Source organism: Diabrotica undecimpunctata, chromosome 9 (genome assembly GCF_040954645.1).
Source record: "Diabrotica undecimpunctata isolate CICGRU chromosome 9, icDiaUnde3, whole genome shotgun sequence".
In the NCBI taxonomy this organism is placed as follows: Eukaryota; Metazoa; Arthropoda; class Insecta; order Coleoptera; family Chrysomelidae; genus Diabrotica; species Diabrotica undecimpunctata.
Window position 1 is genome coordinate 14,135,928 of NC_092811.1, and position 27,687 is coordinate 14,163,614.

At 31.0% G+C, this 27,687-nt stretch overlaps 1 protein-coding gene across 5 annotated transcripts in view; it reads right to left on the bottom strand.

Moving 5' to 3' along the window:
* Nos (Nitric oxide synthase) overlaps positions 1-27,687 on the bottom strand; it is a 588,325-nt gene that overhangs the window by 181,503 nt on the left and 379,135 nt on the right. For all 5 annotated transcript variants that reach the window (XM_072542783.1, XM_072542782.1, XM_072542784.1 and 2 more), the window contains one exon: positions 23,694-23,856. In XM_072542783.1, coding sequence (XP_072398884.1) covers positions 23,694-23,856 — 163 coding nt within the window. The remainder of the gene's footprint in view (positions 1-23,693; positions 23,857-27,687) is intronic.

Here is a 27,687-nt window from a genome sequence, read left to right on the forward strand (position 1 = left end):
AACACTGAAATAATTCATTTATTTTTTACAATTATTCAAAGTAATTTTTCAATTAATCTTGAGCACGCCCATGGAGTGGTCGGAGCTACCAGTTAAAATTATGCTAATTACTCTCTCGTTCATAAAAATAAACTATAGTGTTAGTATTGGGAGTGTTATCAGTGGACAATTTTTCCTCTACCATATCTACAATATTCACGTTTATTAATAGCTCTTAATAGAAGTTTGTAAATTTGCAAATTTAATAAAAAAAATATTTTTTCCATTCTATTGGAGATAGACACAATTTAATAACGTATTTATTTAGAAATATAGATGATCAAGAATAGCTCAATAGCAACAGCTTGTTATAATAATTTGTGTACGTTCATCATTCTTATTGCAATAAATTATTACTTTGAATATTTTTGTATATAACGTAACAGAAGCTGGTAAATAAATCGGTCCAAATATAATTTAACTTTTCTCCCCTTATTCTGAGTTGAACATTCGCGCACATATCTAAAACTTCTCAGAATTAAATTTACTCCACTTTAAAGGCGAAGCTTTCGGATTAAACGAACAATGGAAAAATTGTAACTTCCCTATGTTTTTATTTTTCATTTAAGATTAAGTTATCTTCGGTTAGGTTTTGCCATTGCTCTGCACGGTAATTCGTGTGTGAATAATATTCTTTGGCTTGAAACTTTGATAATATGTGAAGTCGAAATAAAATTGCAATTTTTACATGGACGAATGAAAACGCTTATAGATAGTATTAAGAAATATGCAGGGTGTTTTATGTAGCAAGAATGAAAAGAAATGTACCTGAAATATAAAATCAACCGTATCTTTTTTATCTACATGTTGAAGGTATCTACAGTTTGCTTTCACTTGCTCTAAAACCGAAAGTAGTCAACAAATGTGTTATTCTTAATATAAAGGATTATGGACAGTTTTTTTTATGAGGTATCACAGATATAAAAATTTTTCTTAAAGTGTTGACAGGGTGTAACAAATATTTATGTGAATAGGCACCCTATATTCGGCGCCAATGAGTTTTTTTTATGAGGTATCACAGATATAAAAAATTTTTCTTTTTTTTATGTAATTTTTTTTTTAAAGTGTTGACAGGGTGTAACAAATATTTATGTGAATAGGCACCCTATATTCGGCGCCAATGGGGTAACAAATTTAGAAGAACGATGTAGTAAATGAATATAAGTTGTATTACCAATAAAAATACAGGAAACTGAAAATGTTTTATTCTGTTTTCTTTAGCAAAATCTTTTATAGCGCTTATATAATTTTTCAACGTCGTCTAATCTTTGAGATAGTACAAGTAGCATAACAATCTGCCTCTGCGTGGTATGAGCAGAACGTTTTGTTTAGTTTTAGCAAGCACTTAAAGAATAAAAATATCCTAGAAAGCGTAAATAATTTTATCTATATGAAATAGAAATTACTTGGCTGGCTGGAGTTGTATTCGCCGCTTATACAAGAAATGTCTGGCTCAGGCCACAAATTTCGGTGAGATGCTAAGAAAACCGACAAAAGCTTTTTTAGTTGTACAAATAATGTTAGCGGAACTAAAAGGTTTTTATAAAGACAGCTGTAATGAAACTACAATTTATATGTAATACTTAAATCTAATATTTATATAAACAAAACATTCAGTGCAATTAGATCAAAAAATAATTTAAAACAAACTGTAGTTTGTTTGAACTACAAAATTTGAGGTTTCTTGGATTTTTCTCGAAAACGGTAAGTTCTATAAAAAAAAAAATCTCAAAGCAAAGTTGTAGATCTTAACATTCTACAAAAATAGTCTATATAATGTTTTTTCCTAAGATATATTCCTGAGATATGCGATTCTTAGGGTCACATTGTACTTATCTCGTAAATTGCTAGTCATAGTTTTACAAAATTTGAGGTACACCTATTTTGGGATACGGAGATTCCATATTTAATATTTGCAATGTTGCCATATTTGCCGTTTCTCTTATATTATAAGTAACATTGGTTTTTTAATTTCATTACCCTGTATATTCAGTCATTATTGGAATCTCCTGTTTAATACGAGTACAACCATATATAACACTTACGATTTTATGTAGTTTGGAAGGTCTTAAATACATAAAACAGTGCAAAATATGTAGATTTTAATAAATTTAATATTAAATAGTAAATAAATGATAATAAAAATAAATAATTAGATATTTAAATGTAGAATGCTGTGATTTTGACATTTGTTCACCATTTACATTATTAACTAAAACTGACAGTAGTTGTGTTTCAAAAAGTTCTGCAAGATAAGTTGCTTCTCTAAAATAGCTCTTAACGAAAAAGAACGAATTAGTATTCTAATGATAAGAGGGTACGGTGACAGAAAAAGATCTTATTGTGAAGTAGCCAACTTGTTCAATGATACTTTCCCAAACCGTTCTCCTATTCATAAGGCGACGGTACAAAAAACTGTAACGCGATTTGAGGAATCTGGAGAAGTAAAAGATAGATACCGATTAGGTAGACCGAAAAGAGTTATGAATGACAACAAAACTTTAGATATAATGCCAAGATCCCCATACAGTCTCACGCAGGGTTGCACAGGTACATGATGTTCAGAAAGAAATTTAAACCATACAATATTAACTTATTGCAAGAATTAAGTGATGTAAGTAAGTTAATGATTTCGATCGTAGAATAGAGTGTACTGAGGTAATGATGGATAAAATTAAAAATGATGAAAATTTCGTTAACAGAATATATTTTTCCGATGGAGCAACATTTACACTGTGTGGAAGTATTTATCGACACAATGTAAGGTACTGGAGTGACAAAATCCACACTGGATGCGTGAAAACCATACTCAAAGACCACAAAAATTAAACTTATGGTCAGATATAGTAAGTACTCAGTTAATTGGGCCATTTTTGATGAGGAAATTTAACGTCAGATAGTTTCAAAATGTTACTTAAAAATGAAATTGTACCTACACTGAGAAACTTGTTTGGAGCTAATTTTAATCAGATATGGTTTCAGCAAGATGGAGCTCCAGCTCATTTTGGTGTAAATGAGCGTTATTTAGATAAGATATTTCCCGAACGATGGATTGGTAGACGAGGTAGAATTGAATGGCCTCCACGTTTACCTGATTTTAATCCTAAAGATTATTTTTATTGGGGATACTTGAAAAGTTCAGTTTACAAAACTAAACTAACAAGTCTTGCACAGCTAAGGCAACAAATTATTGATGAATCTCGAATAATTTCTAGACAATCATGGAGAAATGTGGTAGATGCATTCTACCATCGATTAGGGTACTGTCAACTCAAAGTAACCATTATGTTAAAAAATGTTGTAGTCTATCAATTGTTACGTTTTAATGTAGTTGAAAATAATTAGTATTAAAAAAAATATTTAGACAATTAGGCATTGCCAGACTTCTGTTTTGTGTATTTAAGACCTTCCAAACTACATAAAATTATGTGTTCAACCATTATGGTTGAACTCGTATTGAATAGGAGATTCCAATAACGACTGAATATACAGGGTGATAATTTGAAAAACCAAAGTTACCTACTAATAATATAAGAGAAACAGGAAATCTGGCAACATTGCAAATATCAAATATGGAATCTCCTTATCCCAAAATAAGTGTCTCCTTATCTCAAATTTTGTACAATTATGACTAGCAATTTACGGGATAATTGGCCGTTTCCACACTTTTGGGCCACTCTGTATATATATATATATATATACAGAGTGACCCAAATATATATATATATATATATATATATATATATACATATTCATCATCATCATCATCATCATTCTCAGCATATTCTACCGATTATGGTGTAGCCTCCTTTACATATTTATTCGTCATATCTGCCCACGATTGTCTAAAATTTGCTTCTCAGCGTGTACCAATTGCAAGGTGAGACTTGCTCAAATGTCCTGTTAAGTACAATAGAGGAATATTCCTATGAGTTTAATGAGTAAACCAATGCCACATTTAAACAATTTATGAACATCCGGCAAGAGAAAGAAGAAAAATATTATATATACTATTTTTGTAGAGAATTTTAAGATCTACAACTTTAGTTTGAGGTTTTTTTTTGATAAAACTTACCGTTTTCGAGAAAAATCCAAAAATCCTTAAATTTTTACCTTTGACCTCGAATAATTTTTGTAGCACACATACAATCGATTTTTAAAACTTTATTTGTAATGGTAAACCCCAGCACTCCACCAATATTTCACTTTCCGGGAATTTTTGTTATTTTAAATGTCTATATTGACTGGAGTAATAACAAGAGCAGTGATTATTTAACTTAACTTATTTTACAAAAAAATCTAAGCAGAAGAATTAAGCTATATTTTTTGCAAATACAAGTAATTGTACTTTTTTTAATATCCAACATATACCACAAAATATTAAAAGCAAGAGAAAATTAAAACGGACTCAAAAAGAACACTACTTAAACAAGCCCAAATATGCTGGTTTAATATAGACGCCGACAAAAGATAACTCCTCGTTATAAAGTTGAGTATATGACGACAGAAATGATGTTGATAAGAAAAATATAGCAGCCACATTACGAGTTTCCACTTTCATTTCCACCATAATTTTACGATTTTGTCAATGGACTAATCTCTCAAAAGTATTTTGTGTTTGTTGTGCGAAGTCAGGGCGGTTTAAAAATATTTTGTCGCTGTTCGCGTGATATCTAAATAAGAGAAAGCTGTTCATCAAACTAATAATATTAAAATTGTAAGTGTCCAAACTTAAACATATGTACATACACCAACAATTTTAAACGGACAGATATAAAATATAATTATTTTCTTCTATAGAATACAAATTGTAAATATTTTACATATCATTATAAACTCTAAGAACGAAATTATGAAATGTTCAAATCCTTATTTTATTTTATATTAAAGAAAAAAAACACACGTGCTCTTAAGAACACTTATTGTTTTTCAACAGTTTTTTGTTCCAACCGAATTGACTACCTTCCTTTCATCACTGCTTTTAATTATATGTTTACTGAACAAAGCTAAATAATGAACTAATCTTCGTAAATATATTGCTATTATTAAATAATTTGGTTCAGAAAAGAAGTAAAAGAGAAATATAAAGAGAAACGAGAGGCCTACACAAAGTACAAAATATCAAATACTCCAGAATTCCGAGACATCTACAGAAGAATACGAAATGAAACAAAGCAGTTGGTTAGAGGAATGAAAAATGAACACTGGAAACAGTTTTAAAAAACGATGGAAAGCGACTTCTACAGTACAAAATATAAATATGGATATTCGTAAGAAACCAACGAAAAGAAATGGCAGAATTGAAGGAATACAATAATATACCAACAAACGAATGGGTATTTAGAAAAGGATTAGGTACAAGAGAAGCTCTCTTTGCCTTAAACGTCCTAACACAGAGATGTCTAGATGTTAACCAAGAGGTACACACCTGCTTTATAGACTTTGAAAAGGTCTTTGACAAAGTACGCCACAATAAACCCAAAGAAATCCTGGAGGGTAAGAACATCGACACCAGAGACATACAAATAATATTAAATCTGTACTGGAATCAGCGAGCTTATATAAAAATAGAAGGTCAAACATCGAACGAAATAGAAATACGTAGAGAAGTACGACAGGGTTGTATATTGTCACCGCTCTTGTTTAATATCTACAGCGAACAAATATGCCAAGAATCTCTCTCACATGCAAACGAAGGGACATTAGTCAATGGAGTAGTTATCAATAACATTCGATATGCTGACGATACTGTAATAATGCCAAGAACAGCGGAAGATCTACAACATCTAGTGGAAAGTATGAATGAGATATGTAATAACTACGACATAAGGATGAACGTAAAAAAAACCCAAATATATAACCTTCAGTAAGAATCCAATACATGACAATAGTATCACAACTCGAAAAAGTAAGCGAATACAAATACTTGGGAACCCTCATTAATGAAACAGGTGACCAAAATCACGAGATAAAAAGACGTATTGAAATTGCCAGGTCTACCTTTATAAAAATGAAAAAAATATTTTGTAATCGCGATAGTAGTATTCAGCTACGATCTAGAATGTTAAAATGCTATGTATTGAGTACTTTGCTTTACGGTGTTGAAGCATGGACTTTTAAACAGAGGAATGTTAAAAATCTTGAAAGCTTCGAGATGTGGTTTATTTGAAACGCAGAATATTTAGCGGTTTCGATTAAAGAAAAATATCAAGAAAATATAATTAACTCTAAAAATGGTTTATTTTACTCGGCGACGCTAAGATGAATTGGAAGAGTTTAATGTTTTAATACGTACGAATGGAAAATGAAATACACTAAGATTATTCTTTGATATTTTAACAAATACGAGGGGATTTCAATACATATCCAAAGAATTTTTAAATGCTACAATCTCTTCTTTCATTTAACGCTTCACATGATCCAATCGGACATTTAACAACGGATATATACAGTGTTATGCCTTTTTGGAAATACGCCAGGTATGTTTTTCTATTTTAACATATTTGCTATCCCCTCTTCTTTACAATAATGTATCATACGTCACGATCCGATAAACTATTCTACCTCACAACAAAAAGTGTCAAAAATGACCAGATTAAACATTAAATTTTATTTCAAAGTTTTCTACACCTTAACACATTGGCTCTTATAAATAGCGCTGTTGCCAGTTGTTGCAAAATTTCCCGTTTTTCAAAAGATCTGGGGAAAAAGTACGATTGTGAGGCAGAAACAGTAAGCATTTACTGACCAAGTCAGAATGATACAAAATACTGCGTTTTTTTCTTTATTAACAAACAAATTAACACGCGTGAGCCTAACAACCATAGTTATCGTTGAAGCAGTCTCTCCCATTTCTCAACTAAAGTAATTATTACTTCATCTCTGTTTTGAATATAAGGAATTCTTAATTTATATTTAAATGGGAATAAGCCACAATTAAAGGTTAAAATACGTTTATTGACGTTTCAATTTCCACTTCGGAAATCGTTCTCAAAATACAAACATTAGTAAATTAAACAAATTTTGTTTTTTGTTACTTAGTGAAAAAATTCTTCTAATAATTTAATTTTATCTGACTCATCTATATTGACAATTCAGACATACCTTATACATTTTAAAGTAGAAGACTTTAAAATGATATTGCCAATATTGTTGAGTTGCGTTCCTGGGACGACTTTACTTATAAGATAGTTCATTCGATTACATGAAATCAACTTTAACTTGAGAATATCCGTCAGAAAAGATCATAACATGTAATTCGTCTTTAAAAAGACAAATACATGCCATGATGACAGTAAAATTCTCCTGTTAGTGATTTCATAGTAAATTATGAGGGAAAAAACCAGGAAAAAAACCTCATAATACTATCCCGACATGGTAAGTATTTGATCGTGCATTTAGTTTACCTTCAATAAACACCAAATTCTGATTTTATATGTTTGTTTTTTAAAAAACATAAATGATGTATTCTCTATATGTTACTGACTTACCAATACTGGTATTTTCCTTTTAATAACTTCCTCTTTCAATATGGGTAACCAGATCCTACTACATTCTGCCGAGGAATTCGCGACACAATTGGTCTCATTTAGCATAATTAGAGCCGCTTCTTTGATTTTTCTCTTTTTACCATCCGTTTCTTTTAGGACTATATTTGAATCATTCCATTGAACCCTATGTTCATTATCCCATGGGTGTTTACAGATTTGAGATCTATCAAATTCTCTATTTTTAATATAGGATTGATGTTCACTTATTCTAACATTTAATGGTCTTGATGTTTCACCTAAATAAAACTGATCGCATTCACAAGGTGTTTTATAAATGCAATTCTTTGTCCTTTCTTGTTCATTGTTAGGTTTGGTTTTGGACAAGATAGATCTCAACGTGTTTGTTGTTTTGAATGTTGTTGAAATGTTGAATTTATTTCCTATCCTTTTAAGCTTGTCCGATAATCCTTTTATGTATGGTATTGTTATTGTTCTCGTATTATTCCTTGCATATGCTGTAGGATCTCGTTCTAAGTTGTTTTGTTCTATTCGATCGATTGTTGAAAATTCCTTATTTATAAACGATAAAGGATAATCATTTTTTAATAAAACAGATGTTAACAAATGTTTTTCCTCCAAGAACGAATTTTCGTTAGAACAAGTAATTTTGGCTCTATCGTATAAGGATTTAATAATTCCCTTTTTAATATTAATATTGTGATTTGATTTGAAATTTAAATATCTGTTGGTGTGTGTTGGTTTTCTATACACCTGAGTTTCGTATCCAGTATCGTTCTTAGAGATTAAAACATCCAGAAAAGGTAATGTGTTATTATATTCCTTTTCCATGGTAAATGTTATTGTCTCTTCTTTATCGTTTATATCATTTAGGAATGTGTCCAACAACTCTGATCCATGAGGCCATATTGAGAATACATCATCTACATACCTCCACCATACTGAGGGTTTTAAATTTTGTTTAGAAACAATATTTGTTTCAAAATCTTCCATAAGTTTTAATTTTTGGATGTTTTAATCTCTAAGAACGATACTGGATACGAAACTCAGGTGTATAGAAAACCAACATAGGGTTCAATGGAATGATTCAAATATAGTCCTAAAAGAAACGGATGGTAAAAAGAGAAAAATCAAGGAAGCGGCTCTAATTATGCTAAATGAGACCAATTGTGTCGCGAATTCCTCGGCAGAATGTAGTAGGATCTGGTTACCCATATTGAAAGAGGAAGTTATTAAAAGGAAAATACCAGTATTGGTAAGTCAGTAACATATAGAGAATACATCATTTATGTTTTTTAAATAACAAACATATAAAATCGGAATTTGGTGTTTATTGAAGGTAAACTAAATACACGATCAAATACTTACCATGTCGGGATAGTATTATGAGGTTTTTTTCCTGGTTTTTTCCCTCATAATTTACTATGAAATCACTAACAGGAGAATTTTACTGTCATCATGGCATGTATTTGTCTTTTTAAAGACGAATTACATGTTATGATCTTTTCTGACGGATATTCTCAAGTTAAAGTTGATTTCATGTAATCGAATGAACTATCTTATAAGTAAAGTCGTCCCAGGAACGCAACTCAACAATATTGGCAATATCATTTTAAAGTCGTCTACTTTAAAATGTATTACTGTCATCATGGCATGTATTTGTCTTTTTAAAGACGAATTACATGTTATGATCTTTTCTGACGGATATTCTCAAGTTAAAGTTGATTTCATGTAATCGAATGAACTATCTTATAAGTAAAGTCGTCCCAGGAACGCAACTCAACAATATTGGCAATATCATTTTAAAGTCGTCTACTTTAAAATGTATAAGGTATGTCTGAATTGTCAATATAGATGAGTCAGATAAAATTAAATTAGTAGAAGAATTTTTTCACTAAGTAACAAAAAACAAAATTTGTTTAATTTACTAATGTTTGTATGTTGAGAACGATTTCCGAAGTGGAAATTGAAACGTCAATAAACGTATTTTAACCTTTAATTGTGGCTTATTCCCATTTAAATATAAATTAATTTAAAATGCCACAAGAAAATAGCTTCAGAACAATATTAAGGAATTCTTGTCGTACGTATTTTGTCTAGCATGTTCCACACATGCTCTATCTGGTTATGGTCTGCGAAACACGCTAGTCAATTCATTATTGTTATAAATATGTTGGACATCCAGATTTCAGTAAGCAAATTTTGACAATCTATAGCAAAATAAGGATCATATAAAATACTGTTAGAGAAGAGTTTATGTTTAAGGACATACAAGTTGTAAAAGAATTCTAAACTATAGTATAGAATCATAAGTTCATGTATAACTAAAAAGAACCCTGAATAAACAAGAAAATATAATGACAAGATGTCGTATTATATTGTCATATTTGTGTCGAACAAACATATCACTTGATGGTGGAAGCCAACCCGAAAGAAATCCTACCCGAAACTAACATGGTGTTTTATTAAAATATACGAATACCACCCCTGGCGCAACTTTCAGCAAATTAAAGTGCGCTGTATATGTACATACATTAAACTGACAATATAAACACATGTTTCCGACGTTTTGTTTATATTTATTTCAAAATGTCTTCCAAAAGACTATGTTTTCCTTGTAAATATTTGGTTTGCTTACTGTTCTAAATACAGCAAAAATAACGCTTATACCACCATTAGAAATAAATGTAGTTGACTTGGTCTTTATTATTATTTATAAAAGCATTAGTCCGTACAAATGAAATTGATATAAAAAAGTTTAACTACTCATAAGCACAAGCAGAAACATTTTCACAAAAAGATAACATTTAGTAATGGGTTATTGGTTTTTGTTAATAATTCTCACACAATGAGAATATAACTTCTATCAAGATTTACATAAATCATTGCAAGCTTTTAAAATGCATTATAATCATTTGGTTTACTTAATAAGTCAATAATTTTACTACTCGTATGTTGAACATCAAAATACTAAAATTTTCATAGATTCTACTATGAAAGTAAATAAATCTTAAACTATAGATTTTATTGAAAGTTTTAAATACAAAATTGGGGATATTCTTAATCTTCGTCTGTATAAGCAATATTGCTTATTCATTGGTTCATTGATACCTGTATAGAAGGTTTTTTGTATTAGCCTATAGTTTTAGAAAGAAAAAATGATTTAACAGGGATTACACTATTCTCGTCCAGGGGTCAAATAGGGAGATTTTAATTAACAACACAAGCTATACCACGGCGGACAATTTTCAATTAAAGGTGACTAATCTACAAATTGAACTAAACGGTAGCGGCTACCATGTAAAATGTCAGCAGTAAATTCTTACCGGGGTCATTTTTATTGTGTATTCTTCACCCATGTAAATATGTAACAAAGTAAGATAGTCTCATAAAAATTTGCCCCCGTAGCAATATAAATTGGTGCGACTCACGAGTGTATAGTGAGGCAAGTTCATTGAATAGTTTGAAAGATCGGTAAACTTATCAATATTTTGCTGGTCTATATATATTTACGTTCTTAGAAAGAATGGGAATGAGAGAAATTTGTGTGCTCTATTTCTTGGGAATATATTTATTAAATATCTGTTGTTACAACTTGACACAAATTTGGATTTACTATTTTTGCCTGATTTTTTCTTTGCACGTTTTATCTGTGGTTCAGAAGAATATCATAATCAGAATCGTCAGAATTCCCAATCAGTTGCATTTCATATGTACCTGCAATATCCGATTTTATTGATTCTTCACAAATAATATATTCATCAATGTCTTCTACATCATAAACTTTCTAATCTAATCTCGGCGGCAAATAAACCACATTAAGTGAGTCAACATTTTCACAATCTGAGTCTTCTTCTAACAAAGCAAGCTATTAACTCATTAGCAGTTAGTGCCATCTTCATTTCCTATTTCGAGAATTTACTAAAATAAACAAATGCACTACTATATACACGTATTCACGTAATAATAGTTTAGCTTACTTTATTTTAATTTATATAACCTTTATACTATATTTTCATATTTATATAAACAAATAAACAAAAGGAAACTAAATTAAAAAAAACAAATACAACGTTTACAGCACACAGCAATTCTATAAATAGAGAATGATGTGTAATGACGAGATCGTATGTTAAAATTTCAGATTGTTTAGTCTAATAAAAAAATAAGTATTTTCCAAAGTTTTCTGTTTTTTGAAGTTCTGTATTCGGTACTCTCTAATAAGAATACAATTTTACTTTAATTTGTTAGACAACTATAAGATACCTGCCAAAAGACACATGATAATTTATTAATTATATTGGTCTTAGATTTAACTTTTACGTAAAAACTTATGTGTTTAAATAAATAATTAAATCAGTTCAAATCAAGTTATAACGAAACAAATATAACGTTTATAGCAGACAGCAATTCTATAAATAGAGAACGAAGTGCAACGACGAGATCGTATGTTAAAATTTCAAATTGTTTTGTCTATTGAAAAAATAAGTAATAAGTGGAATATGATTTCGTTGAATAGTTATCGTTAAGGGCTTCGTTAAGTGCAATGTTGTCAAGTAATCACCTTCAATTAAAAATTGTTTTAGTATAGTGTATGTATGAACATTTAGGAAAAACATAGTGAGTAAAATAAAGGTGCTATTATAATTAATTTTTGCTGTTTAACGTTCCATAACAATTAATTTTAAATGTCTTTGCTATCTAAATCCTTCTTCTTCTTATCGCCAGTCTTATTTATGCCTGTACAGTTCTTTATGTTCCGTAGCCACGACATTTGTTTGCGACCTACGCCTCTCTTGCCTTCAATCTTTCCCTGTATGATTTATTTGATGGATTGCGTATTTTTTCCTCTCAGAATATGGCCTAGGTATCCAATTTTTCGTACCTTGATCAAATTGAGTAGTTCTCTCTCAGTATTTGCCTTTCTTAGCACTTCCTAAGTCTAAATCTAAATCCAGCAGATACAATATGCTGGCTTTCGATTTTTAATTGTAGAAGTTTCCTTAATAATTTAATAGATGGCGCACTACATTTTAAATACTCTCAGAATGTGGTCTAGACTCCTATTTTGTTACCAAATTCTCAAAGATCGCTCTATAGTATTTTGATCTTATGCAAATGTGATGGATAACCCTTTAAAATTTGGTGTGTAAAAACGTTTTTTCGGTCAGAGCGGTCGAGCTGTGTCATAAACCACGAATGAAATTAAATCGAAAAAAGCTAAAGAAGTAGGTCCCTCGTGCAACAGATTAGGTAGGTTTAAATGTACTACTAATATACAGGATAAGATTAGAACGCAAAGATTAAATAGTTTCTTGAAAATCCAGACAGATTATGACCATAGAAGACAATTTATTGCACAAGCGTTTGACGTGGGTACTGTTAGCAGAAGACGTCCAAGAAATGACAATTAAAAGGACCGAAGACGGCATTCTTACACTTACATTCTTCTCTCAAACGGATCTAAAACAAGGGTATGCAAGTAATTTTTTTAACTACACTTGCCATCTCTGAGAAAATCAATAAAGAAGATGCCACTGGGTTGGTAATCAGCCACTATGTACCTAACCACCAAATTCCAGAAGAGGCAAAACAACTGGTTATGGAACACATAAATTGTTTTCCACAAATTGAAAGTCATTATTGTCGCAATAGGTCTGGAAGAGAATATTTAAATCCAGAACTAAACGTACAGTAAACAATATTAAACAAATTATATTTCGAGTAAATAAATGAGAAGAAGTATGCAAAAAAACTTGCTGTAAAGAAAAGTATGTAGCGGGAAATTGTTTCTACCGAGATCAACCTTTATTTCAAGCCCCCTGCTAAAAAATATACCAAGAAAAGCTATCGTAAAATTAACAAATTTAATAAATGCTGCCTTTAGACTACAATATGTTCCAGATTTATGGAAGATAGCTGAGGTGATCATGATACCAAAGCCTGGGAAACCCCCCAATGAGGTGACATCATATAGACCAATATCACTCCTACCTGTGATGTCCAAGGTGTTTGAAAAACTCCTCCTGCGAAGAATCCTACCAATAATTGAAGAAACGAAAATAAATCCAGATCATCAATTTGGATTTAGAAATAAGCATTCGACAATTGACCAGGTGCATAGAATAACTGCTATAATTGAAAGATCATTAGAGAAAAGAAAAGTCTGTTCTGCAACCTTCCTAGATGTGGCACAGGCGTTTGATAAAGTCTGGCATAAGGGTTTGATACATAAACTTAAATCATTCATGCCTAAACAATATTCAAATATATTACAATCATATTTAGCGAACAGACATTTTAGAGTTAAACAAGAAGATGCATACACTGATCTCAAGGATATTGAAGCAAGTGTTCCACAAGGGAGTGTATTGGGTCCAGTCCTATATCTAATATACACGTGTGATATACCTGAACTAGAAGACGACACCATAGCTACCTTCGCACATGACACTGCTGTCTTAGCGGTAAGTGACACCGTCGAAGAAGCTACAGAAAAACTACAAAATTCAATAAATAAAATCCATGAATGGACCAAAAAATGGAAAATTAAACTGAATGAGAATAAATCAGTCCATATAAATTTTACCAATAAGAGAATTAATAATATTCCTATTAGAATAAATGATGTCCAAGTGCCTATTGCAACATCAGCAAAGTACTTGGGGATCACTCTTGATGCGAAACTTCGCTGGAAAGCTCACGTGAAGAAGAAAAGAGAAGAACTAGGCATCAGCTACAAGAAAATGTATTGGTTAATGGGAAGACATTCCTCTCTATCCATAAATAATAAACTCCCAATCTATAAACAAATACTGAGACCAGTATGGACCTATGGCTGCCAACTCTGGGGCTGTGCCAAGCCTAGTAACATCAAAGTAATCCAGATATTCCAGAATAAAGTACTGAGGAACATCGTAGATGCGCCTTGGTACGTTAGGAACAACGACCTTCACCGGGACCTCAAGATGGAAGACGTCAATCAGATAATTAAGAAATTTGCAGGGAGCCATGAACAACGACTCCATCATCATGTAAACGTCGAGGCTATCCAGCTCCTCGACAATACGAACCTAAAAAGAAGGCTCAAAAGAACAAAGCCTTTTGAACTGGTATAATGAGTGAGTAAAAAGCAGAGTAAAGTGTTGTGCGAGTATGCATGCTAAATTTAATGCTAGTTATTAGAAATAATAAGAAAGATACTAGTGAGTAGACACCTAATTTTAAGATTTCATTAGTAATTTAAGTTAGAAGCAAATTGATAATTGGTCTTACTGACCAGATTTTAATGTAAGTACACTTATGTGTCTTTAGTAAAAAAAAAAAAAAATTTCAAGCCCCCTAACAGTGATGCCTATGACAGTTTTAGAAATAAGCAAAAAGAGACAGATCCTAATGGAGTTAAAGATATTTAAAAAAAATATCATTTGAATGACGCAGAAAACATATACAAGTTAAAAAGGCAGAAAAAGATAGGATGCCAGCAGAATTTAAGAGAAGTCGTAGCAATGATGAATTTGCAAAAATGTCTCCCCACACCTATGATAACTAATGGAAATCATTTTATTTAAAGCAGTTATGGACATTTTATGTTACCGTGTATAATGATAGTACTACCAAAGGTTCATGCTTCATGTGGGACAAGTCTATTGTAAAAAGGGGTGGCAACGAGATAGCTTATACTGTAATAATGTGGGCAAAAAATTTACCTTCTACAACAGAAGACGTAACACTTTGGTCAGACAACTGCTCTAGCCAAAACTGAAATTTTTTTAGTTTGTATGTACATGTGGGCTCTACATAACACCTCAGTAGTAGAATTAATCATAAATATTTACTTAAGGGGCATACACATAACGAAGCAGACACAATCTATGCACTGATTGAGAACAAGAAGAAAAACTGCCTACTGTGAGTATTTATGTATCCCATGAATTGGCCTAGCTTATAAAGACTGTAGCATTTGAAAATTCTTTAGATATGTATTGAAATCCCCTCGTATTTGCTAAAGCAATCGAAGAATATTTTAGTGTATTTCATTTCCCAATCGAACGAGTTAAAACCCAAATAGTTATTTCGTTCTTTTTACGTCGCCGGAGTTAATATAAACCATTTTATAGTTTGTTTATATTTCACAAGATGCGTATTTTGTCGGTATTCTTTGATCGAAGTCTCTTTTAAGATATTCTGCGTTTCAAATAAATATTCCAGTTTATATGTTTTGTTTATACCAAGATTGTGCGAATGCATTTTAAAACTTTAAAAGTAAGTGTACACTCTCGGTAAAGCCGGCCGCTGATTAAGGCGTGCTTAGTTTTGTTGAAGTCCGAATTTAGCATCAAATTAGAAATCCATTCGTTTTCCTTTTTTGTCACGGAAATATAGACAAAGTGACAGTAGCAGTTAAATGTTTAGTATTGAGCAGTCAATAGTTACAGTTTAAGTGAGGTTCCAGAAGGTGAGGAACAAGAATCGTTGTTCCCATCCTCGTTTTGTTTCTCCATGTTTGTCATCCCAGGCTTTTGGCAGTTTGGAGATGAATTTGTTCCTGTTCAGAAAATTCCAGTATGATTCCAGTTTCAACCCTCAGAAACTTTAGTGCTTTTGTTTTGGTGAAATCAGGTAACTGTTTGTGTTAAATTTTAAAGTCAAGATAGACATTTATTTTAAAAAATAATAATCGCTTTCATTATTTAAAAAGATAATTTTTTATTTGCAATAATTTTTTTATTTACCACAGTTTATAGCTCAGTAACATTTTAACAAGTTTTTGTAGCATCTCCCGAGTTTGTAAATGAATAGAACACGTGTAAGTTTTCTCTGGTATTTTTGGTATAAATCTCTGTAACTAATAATGTAATTTTTTGTGCCATCTGTAATTTTGTAACTGTTTGTGGTGACACAACAATAAATGTTTGATTTATTTCTCTAAATCATTTTTGTCTTTTTATTTTAGAAAAGTGTCCTAACCATTTTTGTATTTTTAATAATTATTTTAATAGTTACAACTAGCCGTTGTAATGGTTATAATTTGGCACCTCGAAGCGGCGTTCTTTTTAAATTGCTAGAGGTATTTCTTGTTTCCTTTTGTTTTGTTTGTCCCAAGAGATTCAGATTAGTACCCCTTTGTTTCATTTTTTGTAGTTGCTCCCATCCGACCCCTTGCCATTTACTTATTCACGACCCCAGCTGTCCAAACAAACCCTGAGTGCCGTTCGCAAAGTATCGTTTATTTTGTTCGCCCTATCTCCACCCCAGTAGTTTCTGTCCCCAGTTTTCGAACCCCTCATAAGTATACCTATGTGATAGGTAAACATATTCGTTACAGGACCTGCAGTTCTTTAAAATCGCTTATTGTTTATGAGCTAAAAACAAGTGACTTTTTGAACTTTAAAAATGTCCAAAACATCAACAAGTCCGTTTATTAATAAAAAACGGAACACAGACAATGAACCCTTTCTATCTTCTAAAATTGTGCACTTGCAGACAAAAGACACCACCTTAGCATTATATTTTATAAAACAACAATTTTCCTGGAAAATTTTAAAACTGTCACAAATCAACCAGTACACGTAGATGTATAATGAAAGGCAATAACTAACATTTCCAAGTTCAATTACCTGCATAGCTGAATCGACATGGAATCGAGTTGAAAAGGATCTACATCTACAATATCACTTATTTGGGCGCCAATATTAACGATAACTGGGATGTAAGCAAATACAGTTCGTCCCAAACCCTTCTTTCAGTGCGTCCTAGTTGATCGAATTCTCTCTAACACATTAAGCTAGAAGTGACAGAAAAAAACGTGAGTCTGTGTGATTATTATACATAGAACTTAGAAAATTATTTATCGTAAGCTAATTCTACTTACGGATGTATAATTGGTTGGAGTTTAGAATACGCTAAATAGATATCCAATCAATGATGCGCATAAATATAATTTGATGCAGATTCTCTCGATCGTGACAGTACTTTCACAATGTCAACTGATAAAATGATAATTGTCATTCCAAGTTAGTATTTTCAGATATTTTACAGTGAAAATTTAATTTTGTATTTATTTATTGTATAATAAAAATATTTTAAATATGCCGAGATATATCGAGAAAGAACAAAGACTAATATTAAAATTATTAAATTATTTTCAATTAGAAAAAGAGAGATTACGATCCTGCAACTGTCAAATTTAACTAAAATGTCATGCAATAATTCTCGACATTCTTAAAATCCTATATGACGTCAAAATTAGTGACGCACTGAAAGAAGGGTTTGGGACAGACTGTAAATAAGAATACACACTGAAAAAGCCAGAGCCACCTTCTTTAAATTAATAAAAATTCTCACTATTAGAGATATTAAAATATATCAAATTAATACGCTTCTACATATTCTCTACATTGCTCTACGGTATGAAGAGCTGGACTCACAGCAACACTAATAAAAAAACTTAAGTCCGTGAGACGTGGATTTACCGACAAGTAATGATGATACGTTGGGTTAGGTCCCTTAAGCTAGCGGGAACACATGAGCGGAATCCAATTTAACCTACGTAATATTTTTTCACCAATTTTTCACTAATTTATTACCACCCTAATAATTTTTCACCACCAAACCAACCTTAAGGGGAGCGATTCTGCTGGCTTAAGGTTCAAGCTAGCAGAATTCAAAAAAAAAACTTTTTGTTGATGGCATATTTTTTCACCAATTTTTCACTAATTTATTACCACCCTAATAATTTTTCACCACCAAACCCCCCTTAATGGGAGCGATTCTGCTGGCTTAAGGTTCAAGCTAGCAGAATTAAAAAAAAAAACTTTTTGTTGATGGCATATTTTTTCACCAATTTTTCACTAATTTATTACCATCCTAATAATTTTTCACCACCAAACCACCCTTAATGGGAGCGATTCTGCTGGCTTAAGGTTTAAGCTAGCAGAATTAAAAAAAAAAACTTTTTGTTGATGGCATATTTTTTCACCCATTTTTCACTAATTTATTACCACCCTAATATTTTTTCACCACCAAACCACCCTTAATGGGAACGATTCTGCTGGCTTAAGGTTTAAGCTAGCAGAATTCAAAAAAAAAACTTTTTGTTGATGGCATATTTTTTCACCCATTTTTCACTAATTTATTACCACCCTAATAATTTTTCACCACCAAACCACCCTTAATGGGAGCGGTTCTGCTGGCTTAAGGTTTAAGCTAGCAGAATTCAAAAAAAAACTTTTTGTTGATGGCATATTTTTTCACCCATTTTTCACTAATTTATTACCACCCTAATATCTTTTCACCATCAAACCACCCTTAAGGGAAGCGATTCTGCTGGCTTACGGTTCAAGCTAGCAGAATTAAAAAAAATATTTATGATCTACCACAGTGTTCTGCTAGGTTTTTACGAATTTATTACAACTTTAGTAATTTTTCACCCCTTACTACCCCTTTAACAAAAATTAAATAAATTTGTTTTTTTCAAAAATACTTGAATACATTTACACGGTGTGTGTGTGCGAGTGTGTGTGTGTGTGTGTGTGTGAAAAACACTTCTGTTGTAATAATTGGTATATTTAATTAAAAATTACTACTTACCTATTACTTATTAATTACTTACTAAAAGTACTACAAATTTTACTGGACTGATAAGTCCGAAAACGTTTTGAACTTAATCCTTTAGGATTTTTAAAATTTAATTAAATATACCAATCACAACAGTGTTTTACTTCAATGTTCGAGTTTTTTAACTATATGATATACAGCCAACTCACGGGAATGATCCCTTTTTAAGTTGTAAAATTTTGTTAAAAAATAGGTAGTGTACAAAACAACAATATTGCAATGTTTAGCATATAAAAAAGTTGGTGAAGTTGGTGTTTGTGTAAATTCTAGCATTTAAAGATGTAAACTACTTTCCTTATTTGAATTTCTAGTATTTATGGGAATTATCTTCCACACTGACACATACGGATTTCAAGATTGGAGGGTTATTGGAAAACAGATCCACTATTCAGCTTAAAATCTTTTTTGCAGAACATTGGAAGAGATCTTTTTCTTATAATTTTAAGGTGCTTAATCTTCATCCATAATCCAATGGGACCGAATTTTATTCCTGAAGATCGGTTTTATAGAATAAGAACAGTTATAGACTTTTTAATAATAAAATGACTGCTCTGCGTTATCCAGTAAAATAATTATCGCTAGATGAATCGATGGTACCGTGGAAAGTTAGACTTAAACAATATACTAAACAAAAGACATAAAAGATGATATCAAGGTTAGAATTAATTCGTAAATTAATTTATAAAAAAGCAAAGAAAGACGGAATATCGCACGCGAACATTTACCTATAAATAATTGCTAATAAATCGGACAAACGCGAAACGAAAACGAAAAGATGCAGAGTATGTCCTATCCTAAAAATAAGAAAAAACCCAATTTATGAGTGTGTGGATTGTGCCGAGAAACCAGATCTCTCCGTGGGTGATTCTTTCAAACATTTTCATAAACAAAATAAATAAGTTAATATTTTTTTGTAATAACCTTTAATTTTTACCTATATTCAACTGACAATGAATGAAAAATCGACAAAGAATTAAAATACAAATATCTTTAAATTTTTAAAATGCTGCTAATATAAATTTATTTTACTACGCAAATAATCTATATCAGCTGTTCTGACCAACCGGTAATTTCGGTCTCATTTGAATATACCTACTTAAAATGTTTTGCAATATAAATTCTTTATGTTATACACCTAATCTTAAAATTATGTTTTGACCAATCGTTAATACTCTTCTTATTTAAATATTATTAAAATATTAAATACCTAAATTATTTTTCAAATTTTCATCTACCTAATGAATGCAAATCTTTTAACAATAGGGTGCAATAGGTGCGCACGATCCCGACGACCCTCCTTTACAATCAGATAAATAATGTAATAGACGTAATAAAATTATTTCAATTTGAATATTTCTTACCTGGTAATTTATTCTGTGAAATATAAAAATTCCATTGTATTTACTAAAACTCAACTTGATTTCAGTTATTTTATATTCATAAAAAGGACTAACGATTCGATTTCGCTTAGCCATGTAATACGACTCGAATCAGAGTCAATTTTTTAAAACGGGTAAAATTTATAGTTTTTGGAATAAAGTGTTTTCATATTTTTAATATTTAAACATTGAAAAAATAAATATTAGTTAGTATAGAATAACATTTGAAAATGTTTTTCAATTAGGGTAGTTGAGAAAAACATGACTAGGCTGGTAAAAATATAGTAAAATTCTAGCAGAGCACTCTTGTGTTTTCAAAAAGATTTTTTATTCACCTAGCGTCAATGTGTATCTTGTTGAATGTTTCCCATTATCCGAAGCTTAGGGGGTCAAAAATTATAAGGGTGGATCAAATTTAGTAAAAACCAGGCAAGCAATTTATATTTTCAGTTACAAGTAGAATACAGTAAAATTATAAAAATAGATTTTTTATCACCTTAAATTTTAAGGTAGTAGAATTATTGACTCCTCATAGAGGGTAGTTGAAGGGTGAAAAATTACTAGGATGGTAATGTATTAGTACAAATCTAGCATAATACTGTAGTATCTCATATTTCCGAAAAGATTTGCTTTGCATTCAACCAGAGGAAAATGTGTAGATGGTGGAATTGGTGAAGTTCGTTAACATTTAGTAAAAACTAACCAGAGAGTTTCTTATTTTACTTATAAATAGTATTTAGTAAAATTATAAAACAAAACTTTTTCACCTTTAATTTAAACATAGCAGAACTATTGACTTTTACTAAGGGTTAGTCGAGGGATAAAAAATTACTAAATTGGTAACAAATTCGTAAAAACTTAGCAAAATACTGTGGTATATCATAAATAATTTTTTTTAATTACGCTGGCTCGAATATTAAGCTAGCAGGAATGTTTCGAAATAAGATTGGTTTAGAGATGGAAACTTATCAGGGTAAAAATACTTTTTTATGTCAGTTATAAGTAGAGGATAGTGAAATTGTAAAAAAAGATTTTTTTCACGTTAAATTTTAACCTAACAGAATTATTGACTTATCACAAGGGGTAGTTTAGGTGTGAAAAATTACTAGGGTGGTAATAAATTAGTAAAAACTTAGCAGAATACTGAGGTATTTCAAAAATACGTTTTTTTCTTATTTTGCTGGTTCAAATATTCAGCTAGTAGGAAAGTTTTCGAATAGGTTTATGGGAGCAAAATTATCAGGATTGTCAAAGTTTAGTATAAACTTAACAAAACACTTTTTTATTTCAGTTATAAGTAGTGGACAGTAAATTGGAAAAAAAATTTCTCCTTAAATTTTAATCTAACACAATTATTGACTTTTCACAAAGGGTAGTTAAGGGGTGAAAAATTACTAGAATGGTAATAAATTCGTAAAAACCTAGCAAAACACTGTGGTATATTATAAATATGTTTTTTAATTCTGCTGGCTTGAACCGCAAGCCAGCAGAATGGCTCCCCTTAAGGGTGGTTTAATGGTGAAACAATATTAGGATGGTAATAAATTAGTGAAAAATGGGTGAAAAATATGCCATCAACAAAAATTTTTTTTTTTTGAATTCTGCCATCATGAACCTTAAGCCAGAAGAACCGCTCCCATTAAGGGTGGTTTGGTGGTGAAAAATTATTAGGGTGGTAATAAATTAGTGAAAAATGGGTGAAACTATATGTCATCAACAAAAAGTTTTTTTTTGAATTCTGCTAGCTTGAACCTTAAGCCAGCAGAATCGCTCCCATTAAGGGGGGTTTGGTGGTGAAAAATTATTAGGGTGGTAATAAATTAGTGAAAAATTGGTGAAAAAATATGCCATCAACAAAAAGTTTTTTTTTTTGAATTCTGCTAGCTTAAACCTTAAGCCAGCAGAATCGCTCCCATTAAGGGTGGCTTGGTGGTGAAAAATTATTAGGGTGGTAATAAATTAGTGAAAAATGGGTGAAAAAATATGTTATCAACAAAAAGTTTTTTTTTTGAATTCTGCTAGCTTGAACCTTAAGCCAGCAGAATCGCTCCCATTAAGGGGGGTTTGGTGGTGAAAAATTATTAGGGTGGTAATAAATTAGTGAAAAATTGGTGAAAAAATATGCCATCAACAAAAAGTTTTTTTTTTTGAATTCTGCTAGCTTGAACCTTAAGCCAGCAGAATCGCTCCCCTTAAGGTTGGTTTGGTGGTGAAAAATTATTAGGGTGGTAATAAATTAGTGAAAAATTGGTGAAAAAATATGCCATTAACAAAAAGATTTTTTATTTTATTATTCTGCTAGCTTGAACCTTAAGCCAGCAGAATCGCTCCCATTAAGGGTGGTTTGGTGGTGAAAAATTATTAGGGTGGTAATAAATTAGTGAAAAATGGTTGAAAAAATATGCCATCAACAAAAAGTTCCTTTTTTGAATTCTGCTAGCTTGAATCTTAAGCCAGCAGAATCGCTCCCCTTAAGGTTGGTTTGGTGGTGAAAAATTATTAGGGTGGTAATAAATTAGTGAAAAATGGGTGAAAAAATATTACGTAGGTTAAATTGGATTCCGCTCATGTGTCCCCGCTAGCTTAAGGGTCCTCGTTGGGTTGATCGAATAGTAAATGAAATAGTTTTACATCGAATTAAAAAAAGCACAGAAATAACAAAAACAATAAAAATTTAAAAGTTACAATATTTTGGCATGTAATGAGACATCTAAATCTAAATATAATGTTCTACATCTCATATTACTGGTCAAGATCGCCGGAAGAAGACACCCAGGCCGAAGAACATCCTGACCCAGCGTTCAGTCGCCAACATAATCACCAGCGTAAAGCAAAACTTGAAAGTTTTGCTTCGAACAGGCAGAGAAAATGAGCTGATCTAACTCATTAAAAAGCAAAAAACTGCATATTTTTGACATTGTAACATAAAAAATAATACTTTGGTAAGCCCATAATAGAGAGAAAAATCGAAGGTATATGCGGTCCAGAATGCGCAATGTACTCCTGACTTAAGAACATACAAAACTGAGCAAGCTTGAGCTTAAATGATTTGATAATAAAAACACAAGACAGAGTAAAAATTTGCCAAGTTTGTTGCCGATCTTTAGTAGAAGAGAGAACTCAAATAAAAAGATGTTTGTTCACCTACCTGTAGCTTGGACCACTGAATTCTACCAATACACCTTGAAGCATTCCTCCACGCCAATTTGGCTCCATAGATAAGTTCCGTCTCAGTAAGTTGGTAAGTTCCATTTGCATTAACTTCCTTCTGGACTTGTTCCCATCTAGCTTCATGAGCTGGCGTGTTCTGTCTGTAAAAAAAAATAAAAAAATAATAAAAGTCGTTTATAGAGTTATAAAATTTGAACACAAGAGCATATATACGTTTTAGTATTTTCAGAAAATCTGATGAATATAGCCAAATATCAGGGTGGATCCTTTTGAGTAGCCAACCTGTATTTACTGTTTAATATAAAAAACCTCTTACTTACACTAAAATCTTATAGTCTAAATTATAATTAGACGTTAAGATACTATGATTAATTTCAACTTTCTTTTTGCTTTTTCTTTCATTAATCTCTTTTCCACGCTGGACTTCCAAATTTATAATTGAAAAGATTTTAGAGAATAGAAGTTTCTGTATAAATTTGTAAATTTCGAAAGTAATTATATAACTTCATGAATATTCCGGTTTCCGCACAGCCAGTGTGAGAAATATTTAATAGAAGATATGTCGGTAGTGCCAGAAGGTCTAAAGACAATAGCGTTTTACGAGTGTTTGTCACATTCGTGTTAAAATAACTCTGCTGTAAATAAAGGTAGTTTGGAAGGTAAATTGTTTAGTTTGTTGACGATACAGATATATTATATTTTACCAAGATCTTGTTTTTTTGAGTAAAAAATTGTAATATGGAGTACACATGGAGAATCAAAAATGAAATTGCAATCTATGGATACCATACATCTTATAAAATATGTTATTATAAAGTAGGGTTAAAGCTTGTGTAAAAACTGAGTTAAAAAGTAATTTATTAAATTCAAAATAAAAATTAAACCTACGAGAACGCGTGTAATGAGATAAAACACTCAAAATTAACTAAAAGTCTTGCAATATAAGTTCCTAATTCTTAAATATTAATAACCTAAATTAAACTACTTATTGGCCATGGACATTGAAAGCTGAATATAAACATAAACAAACTGTCAGTGGGAAGTCACAGATATTTTGACATGAATAAATTTAAATACAAGTACTAGAATTAAGAATTTAATTACATACTAGCGGACCAACTCGACATCGAGTTTAAAAAATATTTTAATTATCTAATATGGTTTTTGAGTAAAGTGGTGGACAAGAAAAGGGCTTAGCGTTTTAGTATATAATTTTTAGTTCATCAAATGTCGACATGGATATCATTTAGCAGTTAATTTTGCATGCTGATCACGAATCCGGTGTCAGATTTGCTCTATCTTGACGTTTTATGCGCGTTTTGGGTCACTTCCGGTGTCGGATCGCAACCGGATGTACATATTTAGATTCGTCTCGACGAGACCTTTCGATCCATATATACATTGTGGGGTCTAAAACTTAAAGTAAATTTTAACTTCCGGTCATCTCAAAACCGGAAGTGAATTTTTGTACCAAAAGTATATCTTGACAATCTCATACGTAATACTAATAATATTCCGAAAAAATATTTTAATTATCTAATATGGTTTTTGAGTAAAGTGGTGGACAAGAAAAGGGCTTAGCGTTTTAGTATATAAGACGAGACCTTTCGATCCCTATATACATTGTGGGGTCTAAAACTTAAAGTAAAGTTTAACTTCCGGTCATCTCAAAACCGGAAGTGAATTTTTGTACCAAAAGTATATCTTGACAATCTCATACGTAATACTAATAATATTCCGAAAAAATATTTTAATTATCTAATATGGTTTTTGAGTAAAGTGGTGGACAAGAAAAGGGCTTAGCGTTTTAGTATATAAGAATACAATGACCGGAAGTAAAAATATTTTTATCAATAACTCAAAAACTATAAATGATAATTTCGTGAACTTACATTTTTGAACTCTACGTTGAATTCTCTATTGATTTGACTAATAAAAACGAAACCGGAAGTCGACCTCAAAACCGGAATGCAATTTTTAGTTCATCAAATGTCGACATGGATATCATTTAGCAGTTAATTTTGCATGCTGATCACGAATCCGGTGTCATATTTGCTCTATCTTGACGTTTTATGCGCGTTTCGGGTCACTTCCGGTGTCGGACCGCAACCGGAAGTACATATTTAGATTCGTCTCGACGAGACCTTTCGATCCATATATACATTGTGGGGTCTAAAACTTAAAGTAAATTTTAACTTCTGGTCATCTCAAAACCGGAAGTGAATTTTTGTACCAAAAGTATATCTTGACAATCTCATACGTAATACTAATAATATTCCGAAAAAATATTTTAATTATCTAATATGGTTTTTGAGTAAAGTGGTGGACAAGAAAAGGGCTTAGCGTTTTAGTATATAAGATCATTCATTCATTGAACAGCGGTAGAAGCCAAAAAGACATATTCTATATAAAAACAACTGATAAAACGTCAATCATGATACTATAATCCACCGGTCCTCAGAGGGGTGGAGTTCCATTTGCAAGTTAAGCCTGGTACTTATGTTTAATATTTGATGAGAAGCTGACTTGGAATCCGCGTCTCCAAAAAATCAGAATGCTGCAATATATGTAGTAGATGTAGGTAAAATAAATTTTTAGGACGAAACTTTAGGTCCATGATAGCCTATGGTTCCGTTGATTGATGGAACAAGACGCAACAGTTCGGAGCAATTCAAATACTCAGCGATTCACAAAAGTTTGCAGGTTTGAGTATCACGGGAGCGATGAAAACCGCTCCAACGGATGCGTTAGAGTGCACACACACACGTCATATATATATATATATATATATATATATATATATATATATATATATATATATATATATATATGTGACATGTGCTTTCTGTAGTTTTCCGGGTTTGACTCCGCGTTGAATAATTTTGGTTTTGACAAAAACCATTATTTTGACGACCATTGTCAAGTCAGATAGTAGCGCTTTTCGCTGATGCGGAACATAAATATGATGATATTCAACGCGGAGTCAAAACCCGGAAAACTACAGAAAGCACATGTTATATATATATATATATATATATATATATATATATATATATATAGATAGATATATATATATATATATATATATATATATATATATATATATATATATATATATATATATATATATATATATATATATATATATATATATATATATATATATATATATATATATATATATATATATATATATATATATATATATATATATATATATATATATACGACTTTTGTTTGCTAGCTGATCTGCTTTTATATTTCCGTAGGTTTTGTGAATGTATTCAAATAAAAATTCTGTCTAAGTGGCTATAAAAAACTGTTTTAAATGAGTATAAAACCCTTTAAGATTCCACTGAAAAATAAACGAATCAGACATATTAGAATTTTGTCTGAAAGTGGTTTATCTGTGTCTTCTGTAGTTTATCTGTCTCTCCTAGCTTTTATTTTAGCCTAGTGATATTATTTTTTAATTTTGAATTGTGCGTATAATAGTAAACCAAATGAAGGATCTCAATTAGCTTGGTAGTTTCATTCAAGTAATCTTTTGTAATTATTTTAGGATATGAGTAGATAATATTTGATTAATTAATTTTACAGTATGTCGTTTCATTTAATTTTTGAAACGAATCAGCATAAAAGCTGATAAATGAATGACATAAATTTAATATTAAAATTTTAGTACTAAATACTAAAGTTACATTCCATTACTAACTTTTATAATAATAATTTTATTAGTTTCGAATACCAATGGCTTTTAGCTGGAATGACTTCGGTTTAATTAGTACTTAACATAATATTTAACCTTGGTTATGATACTGTTATAGAATTATATATACATATAATTAGCATTGTCCAATATTTCGTAATTTAAGTGCAAAATTTATGAAGTATATTCGGTATAATGACAATTAAATAAAAATGCAGTAAAATTTACTATTTAATAAACACTGACGTATTATTGATGGGTT